Source organism: Cinclus cinclus, chromosome 1 (genome assembly GCF_963662255.1).
Source record: "Cinclus cinclus chromosome 1, bCinCin1.1, whole genome shotgun sequence".
NCBI classification, from domain to species: Eukaryota; Metazoa; Chordata; class Aves; order Passeriformes; family Cinclidae; genus Cinclus; species Cinclus cinclus.
In genome coordinates this window covers 6,901,773-6,918,781 of record NC_085046.1, presented here as the reverse complement: position 1 = coordinate 6,918,781, position 17,009 = coordinate 6,901,773, and the positions used below count along the sequence as shown (strand labels likewise).

At 46.2% G+C, this 17,009-nt stretch overlaps 1 protein-coding gene across 1 annotated transcript in view; it reads right to left on the bottom strand.

The window, feature by feature from the left end:
- Positions 1–12,689, bottom strand: part of DPP6 (dipeptidyl peptidase like 6) — a 391,697-nt gene extending 379,008 nt beyond the window's left edge. Inside the window, exon 1 of the mRNA XM_062506397.1 lies at positions 12,489–12,689. Coding sequence (XP_062362381.1) covers positions 12,489–12,689 — 201 coding nt within the window. The remainder of the gene's footprint in view (positions 1–12,488) is intronic.
- Positions 12,690–17,009: the final 4,320 nt, after the last annotated feature.

Below are 17,009 nucleotides of genomic sequence, written 5' to 3'. Positions count from 1 at the left end.
CACTGTTATAATTTGAGGGATTTCACATGCAGATTTACTCAGTGTGATTAAACTGGCTTTAACCTTGCTCTTCACTTTCTCCGCTCGGTGCCATGTGGCACTTGTCTGCAGCTCATCCAAGAAGGAGAGAGCCACCACAGAGCTGTGTAGTTGTTATGAGCACCCTGGTGCCTGTGGGAGGAAGGAAGTGTTCCCTCATGACCCAGCATAAGAGAAGACAGAGGATTCCCTCTCTTTTCCCTCTTCTCTCAGATCAAGTTTGCCCATTGCCTGGAGAAGAACAACTTACTGAGAAACATCTAATTTGCTATTGACTGAATTGTAAAAGTAAAACAGAACAAAACAACAACAAAAATAACAATATTGGCCATGTTTATATGTACTCTGAATTTACATCCTGTGAATGTGCTGTTACCTTCTCTGAACAGTCATCGGAAAGGAATTTCAACCCTCTCTGAGTTTAAATGGTTGCAGACAGTGAAGGTGCCCCTGGCCATGGGAAAAATTATTTTTAAGATCCATTCCAACTCAAACAATTCTGTGATTCCTATGATTCTCCTAGAGACCTCTCCAAACATCAAACACACACTTCTATACAACCCTGTAATACAAACACAGGTAATCAAAGCTGAAAGAACACACACACACAAAAAAAAAAATATATATATATATATAAAATAATATGTTCTGGTGTAAACTGCAGCTTAAAAGGATAATGTTTTCTGAGCAAATATGCCTTGAATTTGTTATCCACAATTCAAAAGTTTCATAAGAATAATAATTGTTCTTCCTAAGACTGCAGGTGCAACACTGCATATCTAATCACAAGTTAAGTATTTATAGAATGAATACTTTCTTAAAGACATTTTAGAAGAGGAGAGGATAAGAACTATACAGCTTTTCTGTCAGGTATTTTATATAGATATTAAATATTTCGTGAATTCTAAAGAAAAAAAAGGTAAAAATTATCATAGAACGAAAATGCAGGAAAAATGGCTTCTAATCTCTTCCCTCTGGAGGCACCAGAATGCTTCATGAAAGGTGGAATAAGAGTAAAAGAGATATTTTGGGAAAAAGCATCAGACAAACATGCCAAATCTTCCAGATTACAAAGAACCTGCCCTCCTGTCAAGAGGAAGCTTCTAGATTAGGCTAAGTAGGAAGAAAATGAAAATATGGAATATTCTATCTCAGACACAATAAATATTTTGCCTTATAGCAAAAAAATTTAGAAGCAAAACTTCTTCTCTTCCAGTATCAGAGCTGGCTTCCAGTTCTGTGCCTCTTGGCTTTCCTCTTTCTTCTTTCCCTTCTTTCCATTCTTTGTCCCTTGTCTGTTTCTCATCCTCTTGTTTTACATCTTGCTCCCTGAGTCCGCCTCATTCTCTCCCCCAGAGGCAAATTAAACTCAGGACACTGATTGAAAATACACACACAGTCTCTTAATGAGTATATCATGGCTGTGTTGCCTTTTGGGCAAAGAAAAACTCTAAAAAGTTTTAGCACACTAAAGCTGCCAGAACAGCCCAGACACCACACACACACAAGGGAGTCTTTGAAAAAAGGAAAAAACGAGTTTTAGAGACAGCAACCACAAATTACACCATTCTGCCTGTCTTCCTTTCCATATTTCCTTCCATTTTCCCCCTCAGTGGTCTTTCCCACCTCCCAAGTCCACAACTTTTAATCCAGACAACCCTTCCATCTATCAAAAGCCTGACATCCACATTTATGCTTCCCCAGGACCAACCTTGTCACTTTACCACATTAGCTCATGTTTCCATTTGTGACAACTCTTGGCATGTTTCCCCCCAACCAACCACTGCTTCCTTTTACACGACACGAAGCACTTTAGCAGCCAAAGCACAACAGTCTGATAGCTGCTCACCCAGTACCATGTATCTTCTTATTATCTGCTACATTATCCTTATCTAATTGCATGCACTTTGGCTCAATCTGACATTTTTCAAAACTACAGATGCTTATTAGCTTTTCTTAGCTAAAAGAAAAAATGTGCATTATAGTGATTATCAGTTCCTGGCACTGCCTGTGAAACACTGTAATGAGAGAGACCTTTAGCCTACCATAAACAAGCACAATCGGGGCCTGTTTTGGTTATTAGCAATGCTCCTACAAATGTTGCCACTGTCAGAATTAATGATGGCACTACTAATTATTAATAATCTCATGTTTCTGTCCATGGGTTCTTTTTAGCCCAAAGCTTTAGGCCATAAGCAAAAATTATTTAATTCTGCACCACCACAAGGAAGCCGCAAATGAAGTCACTACCTTGATTCCTTTATGGTGCCCAACAGGTGCAGGTCCTGCCTCACAGGGGTAAATAACTGGCTGAAGGTCATGCAGCAGGTCAGTGGCAGACCCAGGAACTCCAAGAATTCCCTAACAGTTATTCCAGTGCTCACCACCGATCCATGCCCCCTCAAACAGAAGGTATCTAAATGTACCAAGAAATCAGGGAGAATTACCCAGTCCTTGAAGAAGCCTGTTTCAACCTCACCATCCTCAAACACAGGGAGCACAAAAGCAAATACAATAGATGAAGTTTCTGTGATCCTAAACCTTGGCTATGTCAGTTTTAATTAATTACTCTTGTTTGCAATGACTCACTGTGTGTGTTCTGACAAGTGTTTGTGCTGCACTTCATAACAGAACAAAGAAGCTGCTTCAACAGCACCCACTTTATCAGAGACACCATTGTGAAGCACTCTAACACCTTTAATGTTTTCTCCATGTGTCTCCTCTTGTATCTGGGATTACACCAAAAAATACTAAAAAAGAAAAGGGATAGGAAAAAAATGAAAAAGTAGAAGTTAATATAGAGCAGGCATAGCGACTGTATCAGTAAAGAGCTTAGATTCAATATGCCTAGCAGTAAGAATAGTAGAAGTGGAAATCTTTGGTTCACTATAAAGCATTTATGTGTCTATGGCAACATGGTTGTTGATTTGTATTGCTTCCCCGAGAACAAAGTAATAGAAGTTCAGTCTTTTAAATATTACTTTTATTTTCTAGCACCTAGATGAAATAGAAACACAAAATCAAAACCTAATTATATTTAATACAGGTTATACAGAAACATGAGGAAAGATTTAGCAATAAATTACAAACAAAGATAGGATTCTACAGTCACATGAAACATAATCCCACAAGCAATCTGTGCAAATCTCAGAGCTGTATATGCAATAAACTTATCTTGGGACAATCAGTCTCTTATGCAAGAGGTCAAACACTATTTAAAGCAGATCCCAACATCCCCTTTGCTAACTGCTCAAGTCTGCCTGTGCTTCCCCCTGAAACACAAGATAACACAGTCTGCCTATCCTGAGAGGATGGCAGGGAAAAAAGCAGGAGCTGAACTTTGCAATGCCTGAGGGAATATTACTGGGAAGTGGCTGGAGTGGAGCCACCTGGGTTTTGCTGGGATGGCCATCCTTAGGCGCCAGGGCACAGAGAGATAAGGATGCCAGCAGCCACCTGTTAGATAGGGAAGAAGAACTGACTCATGGCTTCCCAGCAGTGCAAAAAACCACAGAATTCTTCTCCCATGAGGTAGGGCTGAGGGATGGGAGAGAGTAAGAGATGAGCTGTGCTTGCTGCCTCTATGGCTTATAGGGGATTCAGAAGTCTTGGAAGGAAATGGGAAGAGCCCTCCACCCCAGAGCCATCTCCAACGTTACTCTACCAGCCAGCAGCAGCAGCTGCCACAAGATTCCTTTTCTGTGACCCTGGTACAAGCATCATTGTCTGTTTTGCTACTGTTAGCAGGTCATACTTTTTCTCTTGCCAGAGGCTGGCTTTATAAATAAAAGTCTTTTTTAGTCCCTCTTAGCCAGAGGCACTGCAGGACACTTGAATTCATCTTCACAGACACAAACTGTACAGACTGGGCTCTGCAAACCACTGCTTATACCCTTGAGAAGGGACAACAGGCAGTAACAGGCCTCCTGCTGCTGCTGGACTTCTCCCTCTGCCCCTGTCAGAACAGGAGGAAAGCAGCAGGCACAGGGATCCTGTGTGAACCTCCTGTGGGTTCTGCTCACCAGGTGTCTTCAGATTTAGGGCTTGGAGACTGCAGCAACATCTGTAATTGCTCAGTCTGCATGGGTTTCATTTCTCCTCTGACCAAAATACCACAGCTACATTCTTTTATAGATAGTTGAACGTATTTTAATGGAAAATAAGGAACACGAACATACTTTTGTCATAAACACTTTAAAATTAATGACTGTGGTATAACTGGAGCTGAAGTTACCAGGCATTTCCCACTGCTGCATTTCCATTTCATGTAGCTTTGTACATCCAAAAGAGAAAGCCTGGGGAGAAATTTGCATTTGCTTTTGAGGTCTGCCTAGACTGAAATCTGTTTGAAATGCTGGAGAAGACGCTATTGACAAATACAGAAAAGAAATACAAAAAGCCCCAAACCATCCTCTCCCTGAAATATTATAATGAAAACATTAAGACACTCCTGTCCTTTCTTTCGAATGCTTTAAATCTCCTTCTGCTCAAAGAAACTCCAAAGCCTTGAAGAGCTAGAGAGAAACATCAGACATTTGAAATGTCACAGGAAAACTGTCAGAAATGAGTGCTAGATACAGAAAAGACTTAAATATGCCAGACTTCACAATTAGTTTTACACCTGTAAGAATATCCATGGTGATAACTGGAACAATTTTTAGTCTTAAAGCCCCTTGGGAATGGAACCAGAAATTGCAATAGCTCACAAGGCTGAGCCACAGCAGACCAACACTGCCATAGAGCTGAGATGAACTGTCCATGTGCCACTTCAGCCTCCAATTTTCCATCTGCAAAGTGAATAGAACTATAAGTGCAGTTTAAAAGGCACAGAGACTGCAGCTCCTGGAAGAATCCATGTAATAGCTAAGCTCTACTAACAAGCACCTTGTTTAGAGTAAAATAATTTACACTTTGTAAGTGATAAACAATTAAAAAGCATATGCAGTTTTCCTTAGCAGAGAGTCACAAAATTGGCCTTTTTTCAAATTACCTCACATACTTCAGTACCTCTGTGTAAACTTAAATGCTTGCAGAGTGAATGAGGACCAGACCCCTCTCTACATCTCCCCCTGCCTCCATACTGCAAGTTCCCTGAGGCTTAAAAACTGCATTAATCTTTGCTGTAATCTTTGGGAAGATTTTCAAGTGTTATTTTAACAAAATAAAGTATGAAATATCTCTAAATTGAAGTGCTTAAAAAAACCAAGAAATAATTAAAGCTCTGGTTGCATGTGGAAAATTTAGGTTCCCAAACACCCTACAGATGTATATGTTGTGAAGGACTTCTCCTTTCACTACAGACAAACACTGCACATTGTCCCTTCAGAACATTTTCCTGGATTGCACTACCACTCTCACTCTGCTCCCTTCTGCACTGCTCTGTGCTGCAAAACATCCATGAGTCCAATGTTCAATCTAAGTCCCTTTTATAGTTATATACTGGCAGTAAAGATTATGGCACAGTGATCTATTCCTATAGATGAATGCATACACTCAACATATTTAACTCAGTTAACTCACCCACATTGAATCCTATCAGTACTAAACACCCACAATTTAATGAATGCACATACTGTTTTTGAAGGTGCATATATCAGTTAAAAAAAAATAATAAAAAAAGCATTTCTGCATCTACCTAGGAAATACATTCTAGTATGTACTTTTGTGTTTGACCACAAATCTTTTGAAACACCTTGAAGCTACAAACCCAAATTATCTGTGTGTACTTTTGGAAAGACACACTTTCCACAACCCACTGAGTGAAAGAGGCTTTTGGGAAAATACAGGCTTTTTTTCTTTTTTTCCTTTCCTTTGGGAGAAAAAAGACATTCCTTTCGAAGGAAGGCTTGTTTCTTCCCTCTTTCCTCCATGTCTGAATAAGGAGCCACTTAAAACTATTGCTGAACCATTTCTTATGAGCTTTGAAAGCCAGTGTTTCTCCCTGAAGGTGAAAAGAGAGTTACAAAGCTGCCACCAGTTCCATCAGACCTAGGGAAAGCAGTAAGGAATTGAAGAACCCCCACATGTAGGTGTGAGTGTGTAAACAAGTGTGTGGTTGATTTCCCGTGAAAGCAAGGAGAAGCCAAGCTCCACAGGAGCAGTGTGATCACGACACGCTGCCATCCCTTGGTCACGGGATGAAAATGCTCACACGTCATGGCAGCGTGCTGGGAATCATCCAGCACATCAGGCAAAAAGTCCTGGAAAAATCAGCCTCTAGTTAATGAACTATAACAGGAGATTTTGCTGCACCAGCACATGCATAAATACATAAGCCCAAAGTAATGTAAAGCTTTTAATTTCAAGGGACAAAATCTGAGTCCCAAAGAGCATCTTCCAAGCTGTATTGCACACCCTAAGGATTGTCTTCAGTCTGGCCTTTCCTGAAACAAAAATAAACAAATTGGTGGAGAACAGCACATACTCACATATTTATATTTTTTCCCACCTCCTATGTCTTTAAAAGCCCCTTGGAAACCAACTTGAGCTGCTCCAACCCTGGGTTCAGTCTGCTTTCTGCACTTGAGCTCCCAGCTCAGAGAGAGAAATAACATGAGCTGAGTACTCTGTGTGAGGTATCCCAACCTATGGCACAGTTCACTACTATTAGAGAGATGATTCAGCCTCTTCACACAGTTATTCCTGAATACTTTAAAATACATTTTTCTCTGGCAGATTTTTTAGTGTGTGCATCATCACCACGGCTAGTGAAGACTGCAGAAACAGAGGCGGATTTTAAACTGGCAGCAAATATCATAAGTTTGTTTAATTATAGATATTGCCATAGAGCAAAGCATAAAAATTGCATCACCTGCAGATCAGTGTCCAGTATTCAGTAACCACAAAACATATGATGAGCTTCTGTGCAAATATAACCCATGATTTTAATAAGGTTTATAACTATTCCTTTTGATGGAAGTAAGCTTCAATTTTTATTTCTTTCAAAAGGTGAGCTTACAGAATGCCAGCAAGGCCTAACTATTTCTATGGAAAATACCATTCCCACTCCCTGCATCTTAATGGCTGGAGGATAACTGAGTTCAGCATCCAAGGACTCACCAAGAAGAGGCAGAACAGGAGATTCTTACAGACTTAAACAGTTGGGTTTGCCCATATACACAGCAGTACAGATCTATAGATAGACTCCTGGTTACAATTCAACTTGTTATAGCTTACAACAAAGTTAGGGTTTCTGCAGTCCCACAAACCCCTCAATGCAATCAATTCATTCCCCTCTTTAGGAGAAAAACATCCCACTTTTGAAATGCCTGTTTCCTGCAGCTCGGGCCTCAACATTTCTGAGTGTTCTGCCCTTGACTCAGATTTCTAGGAGGCATTATCTGTTCCCATTAGACAAATAATGAACTGGAAATTAACACTTTCAATTACATGCAACAGCAAGTCTGACACACGAAATTACTTTTCTTTTCACACTGATGGCTTTGACTCTCACTTTCTCAGACTCACTCTTATAACAAAGGATATTTGATTTACCAAATCCTTAATTTATCCAAGCACAAAACACAGTTTCACTGAGACATCTCAAAATTATCTCTATTTATATCTGAATGGAAAACTTCTCAAAAGGTAAATAAGTCTGAATAATCAATTGTAAAACTAATAAAGTATAATATAGGCCAAATGTAGTTCTAAGAAAATGCAGAAAAGAAAGAAATATTCAGAATTTTGTTATTGAAAGAATATTCAGAGGAATGAAAGCTTTTGTACTTTGGGACTATCTTTTTATATATGTATATGCTTAAGTTTCCTAATAAAGCCAATAAGAGTTTTGACTAAGCAATGAATCTTTAAGAATGCAGAGTATGGCTTTTCACATTAAAAAAAATGAATTCAATATTTTAAGCAGACAACTTATCATACAAAATTTACTTTAAAAAGTACTTCTGTGATCATTGTTTTACAGTCAGTGCCTTATAAAATGGATCAATATTCCATGTTACAGGAAAGTGCTGAATTTTTTATGCACCTGATTAATGCATTGTTATCATCCCAGTAATTAAAAGGAACGGCATTACACACAATCAGCAGGATACATCTTACTCAGCACCTCCTGGCAGCTGCCTGCAAAAATTAAACTCATTAATCACTGTGATGCCAAGAGAGAAGCCTGGAAAAGAGGAAGAAGCTCTACTTTATGGGGAAAAAAAGTTCTCAAGTCAACATGTAGGAGAAAATCCCTTCCACTGTACAATATGCAAAGCATTTTTCTCATCAGTCTAAAAGGTAAACCAATCAAAATTATCACTTAAAAGGTAACCTCATCAATCTAAAAATGAGAATTATGCTAACAAAATTGTTCATAACCTGCTATACCACCACACTAAACTACGCAAAGAGTTCTCACAGATGTTTCCTCATCTAAATAAATGCAGTGAAAAGCTAATCTTATAACAAGGTAAATATGTAATCTGAATTTTTTAGAGCTGTTGCAATAGCTTTAATATCAATAATGCCACAGAGCCATCTAGGAAGTGTTTTTCTGGGGTCATTTATACAGAACCTAGTTTCTTTATTACTCCTCCCATAAATAACATGATTGATCAGATGAACAATTAACATGAAAAATTTGCAGAACTTTATCTAGGTTTTGTTCAGTAGCTAGATCTAGTATATATATATTTTCCTCATATACCTGCCATGAGTTTAATCATAGCAAAAGCTATTTAAGATTCTACAGAATGCTGTGGCCTCTACTTTGCTATATATTTATGCTACTAAAACAATGTTCTCAAGTGTATCTCAATGCTGTCTGTAAGTCAGCAGTTGTCATATAAAATCATTATTGGTTTTGATTTTAATTTTGTTAGGGAGTTACTACCTCCTCTTTACCTCTGTATAGGTTTCAAGTAGTATTTTTCCACCAGTAGTACTTCCAGTGGACAGAATTCTTACTTACAATACTGTGACCTTCAAAGGAAAGATTCTGCCTTTCCCTCTGGTTTTTTTTCTGCATTGAGGTCCGTGGTGATGCTTAAAAATACAGTGCTGAATGCAGCACACACACTTCAATAGGAAAAGTCATCATCAGTAACCCATAAAATACACTCCATTCTCTCCCTATTATTAATCACACAACAAAGATAGGACAGTCTCATTCTAAGGTTTCTTTTGATATTTCCCAGTATGTGAAGGGAGAAAAATCCTTTGTTTCTATGTGTTGAAGTTCTGGGTTTTCCTGCTAGATTGATGTCGAAAGATGAAAGACAACGTGAATGTCCCACTTGTGCAAAACAGAAAACAGGAGCCCAATCTTAGGAAAGAGTTTCCAGTGTTGTTTCCTTAAGCCCTTCCCCATGAGGAGCAATAGCACAGTGCTCCTGGAGCTTTGCACAAACAGACCACTCTCCTTGTACTTCTCCCATGGTCTTTGCCAGCTCTCTGCCTCACTTTTCCCCTTTCCTCGAGGGTCTCATGGCCAGGGCTGCATCTGCTTGTCCTGAGTGAGCCTGACTCCTGGCACCATCTCTGCTGATCTCGCCACAAGCAAGGGGGAATGGTCACTGTCAGCTCATCTTGGCACAAGTCCTGGGAGTGTTTGGGAGAGCAAACAACTCTCTCCCCGGGACAGAGGGGTTCGGTACTGCAGACAGCTCCTTCAGACCCGGGACAGAAGGGTTCAATATCACAGACAGCTCCTTCTGACCCGGGACAGAGGGGTTCAATATCACAGACAGCTCCTTCTGACCCAGGACAGAGGGGTTCAATATCACAGACAGCTCCTTCTGACCCGGGACACAGGGGTTCAATATCACAGACAGCTCCTTCTGACCCGGGACAGAGGGGTTCAATATCACAGACAGCTCCTTCTGACCCGGGACAGAGGGGTTCAATATCACAGACAGCTCCTTCTGACCCGGGACAGAGGGGTTCGGTACCGCGGACAGCTTCTTCTGACCCGGGACACAGGGGTTCGGTATCGCGGACAGCTCCTTCTGACCCGGGACACAGGGGTTCGGTACCGCGGACAGCTCCTTCTGACCCGGGACACAGGGGTTCGGTACCGCGGACAGCTCCTTCTGACCCGGGACACAGGGGTTCGGTACCGCGGACAGCTCCTTCTGACCCGGGACAGAGGGGTTCGGTACCGCGGACAGCTCCTTCTGACCCGGGACAGAGGGGTTCGGTACCGCGGACAGCTCCTTCTGACCCGGGACAGAGGGGTTCGGTACCGCGGACAGCTCCTTCTGACCCGGGACAGAGGGGTTCGGTACCGCGGACAGCTCCCCCGTCCCGCTCGGCTCCGCCTCAGCACCGCGGACACCTCCAGCAGTCCTGTCCCCTCCGGCCGCGGACCGGACCCTCGCTCCCTGAAACACGACTTAAGGCACGACCATTTCCACTGGTGTGTCATGACTTCATCCTCCCGACCTGAACCCTCTGCCGGAGACCACCAGCTCAGGCTGCCCAGACTCTGCTGGAAGGGAACACCTGTGAACTGCCGAGCCAGCCCAGGGGACTTTCTCAGACAGGCTGTCCCCTTTAGAAACAATTCACACTAAGTGTCCACGTGCGTTTAGAAGTCACCCCAAATCCCTGTTTCTGGCCACACGTTTTTGTACTTCGTTGTAGAAAGCACTGGACAGGCACAGACAGCAGTGTCCCTCAACACTGTGTCCCTCTGTCCCTCAACAGACATACGTGCCCAGCAATACTCTTCACCCACACAGCTCTGAGGGGATGGGGGAAGAAGAAAAGAAAGAGAGAGGGAAAAAAAGCAGGATGGAAAAAGTTTCCTTTTAGAAGTTAAAGGACATTCTTATTAATATTATTTTGGAGCCTGTCAGCAGAAATCAATCGCACATGCTAAACTGCAGACTTTCCTCTGCTTCCGGACTCAGCGCTTCTGAGAGAAGTGGCTCCAGACATCTGCTGTCTCCAAATCCAGGAAAGCGAAATTAAAACAACAGGGAAAATGTGCCTGAGCCCAGCCCTGGAGGTGTCACTGCGCTGGCTCGCAGCGACATCTAGAGCCCAGCACACGGCCGGGAAGGGCCCCGTGTCCCCATCCACACCAGGAAAGAGTCACGAGTGGGTGCGGGGGCCCGGGAAAGGGGCCTGGTGTCATCCTGCAGCTGGCTAGGGCCAAGGAGCAGCAATGCCAAGATCGTTGCCAGTGAGCGGGTGACAGGGAAGAGTCAATTCACGTCCCTGTCACTGCTGTCCCCCCGGGCTGTCAGCATTCAGTCACCTCGGGGAGAGGTTTAGGTCGATTGGCCCCATCTCTGACAGAAGTGCACTTGCTCTATGGACCACAAAAGCCTTTAGGAAGGGACTGGAGAACGGATAGGGATTTAAAAGATAATCCGAGGACATTTCCCTGCATACACAGCTCTCTCCTCTGAGTGAAGCAGCCCTGTTGTTGTGGCTTGAAGCTGTGCCTTGTTTGGGAAGCCTCCCAGAGCCAAAGCCAAACCCTGCTGCAAAGCTAGCGCGTCCCATTTGGGCAAGAAGTATTTTTAACAGACACAAACATTATTCCCAACTGCAGCCATTTGCTTCCCCTTGCGTGTGCTTCCACAGAGGCAAAACGCACTCAAAATCCCTCTGCAAACCTAACACCAGCCAGCCATGCGGAGCCACATGTTTTGATTTATCACTGGCCCTTGTTCTCTCAGTCTTCCTGCTTTCCAAGTCCCCTGTCCCGTTCCCCCCCACCCCAAAAGAACCAGGGGCAATCGAGCCAGACTAGTTTAACTCCATCGGACACAGCAGGCAGCCAGCGGCCTGGATTAGTCACTCGTTACTAAGGCGATATGCAGATGCACCCTTTGAAGTCGCAGCTTTCAGAAGCAGTGCGGGATCGGAAGGTGCGCGGCCGAAGTTTGCGGCTCCCCGCGGGGGTCGCCCGGAGGCAGAGGGGACCGGGGGAGAGAGACCCAGGAACGGCTGCTCAGGGGTTAAAAATTTCCCTGCTGCCAGGTTAGGGGAAGGATGTCAGGAAAGCGAGGAGAGAGAGACGAGGTGAAGACTTCTGCCAGGGAGTGTTAAAAGGTAAAACACGGAATAAAAATAAAATAAAATCATAAATAAATAAATGAAAGGGGAGAGGGGGAGCCTTGTCGCGTAGCTTGGGGGCAGCAGGAGGGAGCTGGCACTTGGCTTTTCCAAGGTGCTGACCCCGCGTCCCCCAGCCCCGCTCCACGGGAGCGGAGAGCCGCACAAGGAGCTCGGTAACCGGGAGAGCTGCGGGGACAGCGCGGGGGCGGGCGAGTCCCGGCTCCGCTCCACTCCCAGCGGGCTCCGTCCCGTACTATTCCCGGCGCTTCAGGGGAAGAAGAGGAGCGCAAAGACCCGCCTGGAAGAACGGACAAACAGCAAGAAATCGCTGCCAGCTTATAGGGGCACCCAGCCATCCCGCAGGACAGGGGGCGGGGAGGGGGGGCACCCAAAACCCAACCCAACCCCACGCGAACGACACCGACGCTTACATCCTCCTCCTCGCAGTCACTTCGCGACTGGTACTGGAAGCGGGGCCGGCTGCCTTCCTGTTGCAATGGACGCGGGGTCTTGCCGGCAGCGCCGTCCTCCTCGCTGCTCTGGGCGCCCAGGAGGTGACTCGCTTCGGGGGGAACGGGGAACGAGCGGGAGGTGTTGATCTTCCCGCTGAAGCGCTGGTACAGTGAAGCCATGAAGTCAATCCGCGGGAAACGAGGAAGAGGAAGGGAGAGCCGCTTCTTTTTACCTTCCCCTCCTCTCTTCTTTTTTGGTTACAGCATGCTACACGCGGGTGAGGATCAGTCCCACATCAGTGGGAGGGAGAGCGAGGGATCCTGCTTCCCGGTCCTCTGCACCGGCACCCGGAGAGAATCCGGGGGGTTCAAGAGAGCCGAGACGGGGGAGTGATGAGAGGAAGAAGAGAGAAGAAAGATAAATAAATAATAAAACGCAATCGAGCCGTAGCACCACAGGCCCCGGGAATGCTGCACCATCCAGTGTCGGGAAGGAACAAAAAAATTGAAGAAAAAAAAAAAAAGAGAACCAAAACACTCCGCGAAGACGTACCCCCGATAATGGCGACTGAGTGGATCGGCATTAAATGTGCTTTGGGGGTGTGCGTGTGTGTTTGCAAAAGCAGGGAGGGAAAAAAAAAAAAAAGGAAGGGGGGCTGGCTCAAACGCTGGCTGTCAGCGGCTCCCCAGGCAGAGGTGGCAGAGCAGTCGCCTCCGAGGTCGCATACCAACAGTGTGCACAAGCGAGAGGCAGAGTGACAGAGTGTGTGAGACGGAGTGGAAGAGGCTGGGAAGCCTCATTCAAAGCACGTTGGTCTTCTTGGGAAGGAGGGCTTTTCTACGATCATCTCCTTTTCGGTACCTTCTGGGTTTTTTTCCTGCCTATTTTTTTTTCCCCGGGGAAACAACTCAAAAAAAAAAAAAAAAAAAAAAGGCAACAGACACCTGATCGCCAGCCGAGAGAGAGAAAAAGAGGTGGGGAGGGGGAAGGCGAGGCTGGAAGGCGGGACCGGCAGCTGGAGGGGCTCTGTGAAGCCGCTGTGTGCGGAGTGGCTCGGCCCCGAGGAAGGGCGAGGGGAGGGAGGGCGAAGCCTCCCCAGTGCCCTGCCCTGCCCTACCCTGCACCAGCGGGCACGGCTCAGCCCGGCAAGCGGCCACTGCCCGCTGCCCGTCCCCTCTGCCCGTCCTCCTTCCCTCCATGGCTGGGGAGGGGAGGGAAAAGAAGGGGCTTGCGGGTTTTTTGGAGGTGGTCGTTGTCGTCGCTTTTTAAAATAATTCTGTAAATCGTGTCTCTTACTATTTTTGTATTAATTCATTTTTGCTGCATTAAAACGTGCTTCAGCGCCCCTCAGTGGAAATCCGCCCAAAGCTGCTCCCGGCAGCTCCGGCCGGGGATAAACAACTGCGATCCCGGCGCCGGGGATGGATCCGGGGCTGCTCTGGGGCTGGGGCTGCGGTCGGGGGCAGGGTCGGGGTCGGAGGTAGGATCGGGGCCAGGACACAGCGGGACCCCCCCGCCACGGCCTTTGCCCGGTGCCGCCGGGCCCTGCTCCCCCAGCCCGGGAGCCGCGGCCGCAGCTCGGAGAGGGGACACCGGGCACGGCTCGGGGAGGGACACACCGGGCACGGCTCGGGCAGGGACACACCGGGCACGGCTCGGGGAGGGACACACCGGGCACGGCTCGGGAAGGGACACACCTGGCACGGCTCGGGCAGGGACACACCTGGCACGGCTAGGTAAGGGACACACCGGGCACGGCTCGGGCAAGGACGCACCTGGCACGGCTCGGGAAGGGACACACCGGGCACGGCTCGGGAAGGGACACACCTGGCACGGCTAGGTAAGGGACACACCGGGCACGGCTCGGGAAGGGACACACCTGGCACGGCTCGGGAAGGGACACACCGGGCACGGCTCGGGCAGGGACACACCTGGCACGGCTCGGGAAGGGACACACCGGGCACGGCTCGGGCAGGGACACACCTGGCACGGCTCGGGAAGGGACACACCGGGCACGGCTCGGGCAGGGACACACCTGGCACGGCTCGGGAAGGGACACACCGGACACGGCTCGGGAAGGGACACACCTGGCACGGCTCGGGAAGGGACACACCGGGCACGGCTCGGGCAGGGACACACCTGGCACGGCTCGGGAAGGGACACACCGGGCACGGCTCGGGAAGGGACACACCGGGCACGGCTCGGGCAGGGACACACCTGGCACGGCTCGGGGAGGGACACACCGGGCACGGCTCGGGAAGGGACACACCGGGCACGGCTCGGGGAGGGACACACCGGGCACGGCTCGGGAAGGGACACACCGGGCACGGCTCGGGCAGGGACACACCTGGCACGGCTCGGGAAGGGACACACCGGGCACGGCTCGGGAAGGGACACACCGGACACGGCTCGGGCAGGGACACCGGGCGCTGCTCCGGCAGGCACCGCGGAGCTGCCTGCGGGGTCCTGCCCCGCCGGTCCAGCACGGCTGCTCGGGACAGAGGGTGACAATTCCCGCTTCTCCAGCACCAGGCACCGGGGTTTCCATAGGAACACATGCTTAGGTTTAAAGGAAAGTGTCAGAGTTGCTGCCCCCTCTTCTGCTTTCCAAATCCTTCCCTTTGACTTGTAAATTTGCCAGAGATATTTGGATCACAACACACAAAGCATAAACCAGTGTGTGCCCATTCCTACTGAGACACTTGCTGAAGAGCTCACAAACTTCAATATAATCGAACTAGTGGACTTTATGGCCTGAAATTCTGTTTCTATACACTGTTCTTGTTAAAGTTTTAGCTGTTAAGATAACACCATCTCTGATATATGTAATTTCATCAGTCTTAAAAAAAACCACTACAGTAGATCACGCATACAATATTCTAAATTGCAGAGATTTCCCCCTCTATGATTTCAACAGCTGCCTGATCAAAAATCTCTTTGCATCTGAATAGTTTAATCCACTCCTTTTCTATTTGTGTCTTCAAAGTCAGGCATGAAAAGTCTTAACATTTAGATGAAAAGGGAACCTTATCTCATCAAGAGAGAAAACAAAAACAAATGCTCTATCGCTTCTTTCCTGAGAGAACTTAAAAGAAGGAATCATTTTGATCTTCACAACTGAGATCCTGACATTTAATTAAAAAACAAGATGAGCACACAGTACTCTGAAACAAAGGTCTGGCTTCTAAGTCATAGTGACATCGATCACAACAGAGGTAACTTTCCAGAAGCCATTTGGACCCCTTGTAACTTCTGTTTCAGACACAAATTGACTACCAAAAATCTGGACACATAGCTCAGAAAAATTCCACCTTGAACTGTATTAATGATATTTGGAATCATCATGGCTTTATGATATTTGGCATTGGTGACAACCAATGCTGAAACAAAAAGGAACATGAGAATAAAATTAAAAGAAACAATACATTTTGAACTTCTAAGGAAAAATTAGGACAAAAAGGAATAATCAAAGAAAGTCACAAAAAGGCAAGATGAAACCACTAGGCAGGAAAAAAACACCAAAGATTAAATGTCTGAATTGAAAATTTCAAAGAAAGTATGGAAGAAAGAAAACATTCAGCATCACAGCCCAGTTCAAAACCACAAGAGCCTCTAAGGATCAATTCAGATCCAAATACATTGTTTGTGGTTCTAATTCTTAAGAACCAAGATTTCACATAATTGAGTTTGCTTAGTCATGCATACATATATTAGGCATGTATGTGTGCACACAATTAATGGAAAAATTATATTAAGGGAACACAGAATTGCAATATCAAATACTTGAAAAGCTCAGTAAAAAAAAAAAAGTAACAGCCAAATGGTCCTCATCCACCAAAAAATCCTGATCATGTAGCTTTGAGCTGTGATTCATTCACCCAAAAATAAATAATTACAGCTATTTAAAGGCATTCCTGATTCCAGCTCTCCCCTCCATGACAGACCAGGGACAGCAGAAGCAATTTAATGTCATGTTCTGGGTATCATGGTGGGTGAAGGAAGATGGTTTGCACCAACTGGGAAGTGCAAGACACATTTCTGTCACCCTGCTACAGCCAGAGTGACAGCCAGTGTGGAAAGGCTGAGCAGGCAGCTGGAGGCAGAAATATCTTGAATAACCCCTTGCAACAAGATGCACCAGGATCAGTCTGTCGATGCTATTGCTGAAAGCAGGAGGATTTTTCTGAGTCATAGGGGACCCAGATGATTGCATTAGGGACTCTGGAGAGCACTCCCACCTGCCTGTGCACAAGTTATCTCAGGATGTAGCTTGTCCCTGCAAATGTGTTATGGTAGTCCTGCCTGCTAGGGAGGGACACAGCCCAGGGCTCCTGAGGCACTGCTCAGTGCTGGAAGCACCTCTGCCCTCCACCTGCAAGTTTGGGAGCCCAGAGTCCTCTACAATGCTCTGGTGATGTGACCAGACACTGGCATACAATGTGCACACCAACGGGGCCTGGAAAACACGGAGCCAAAACAGAGAAACACAGCAAACATCA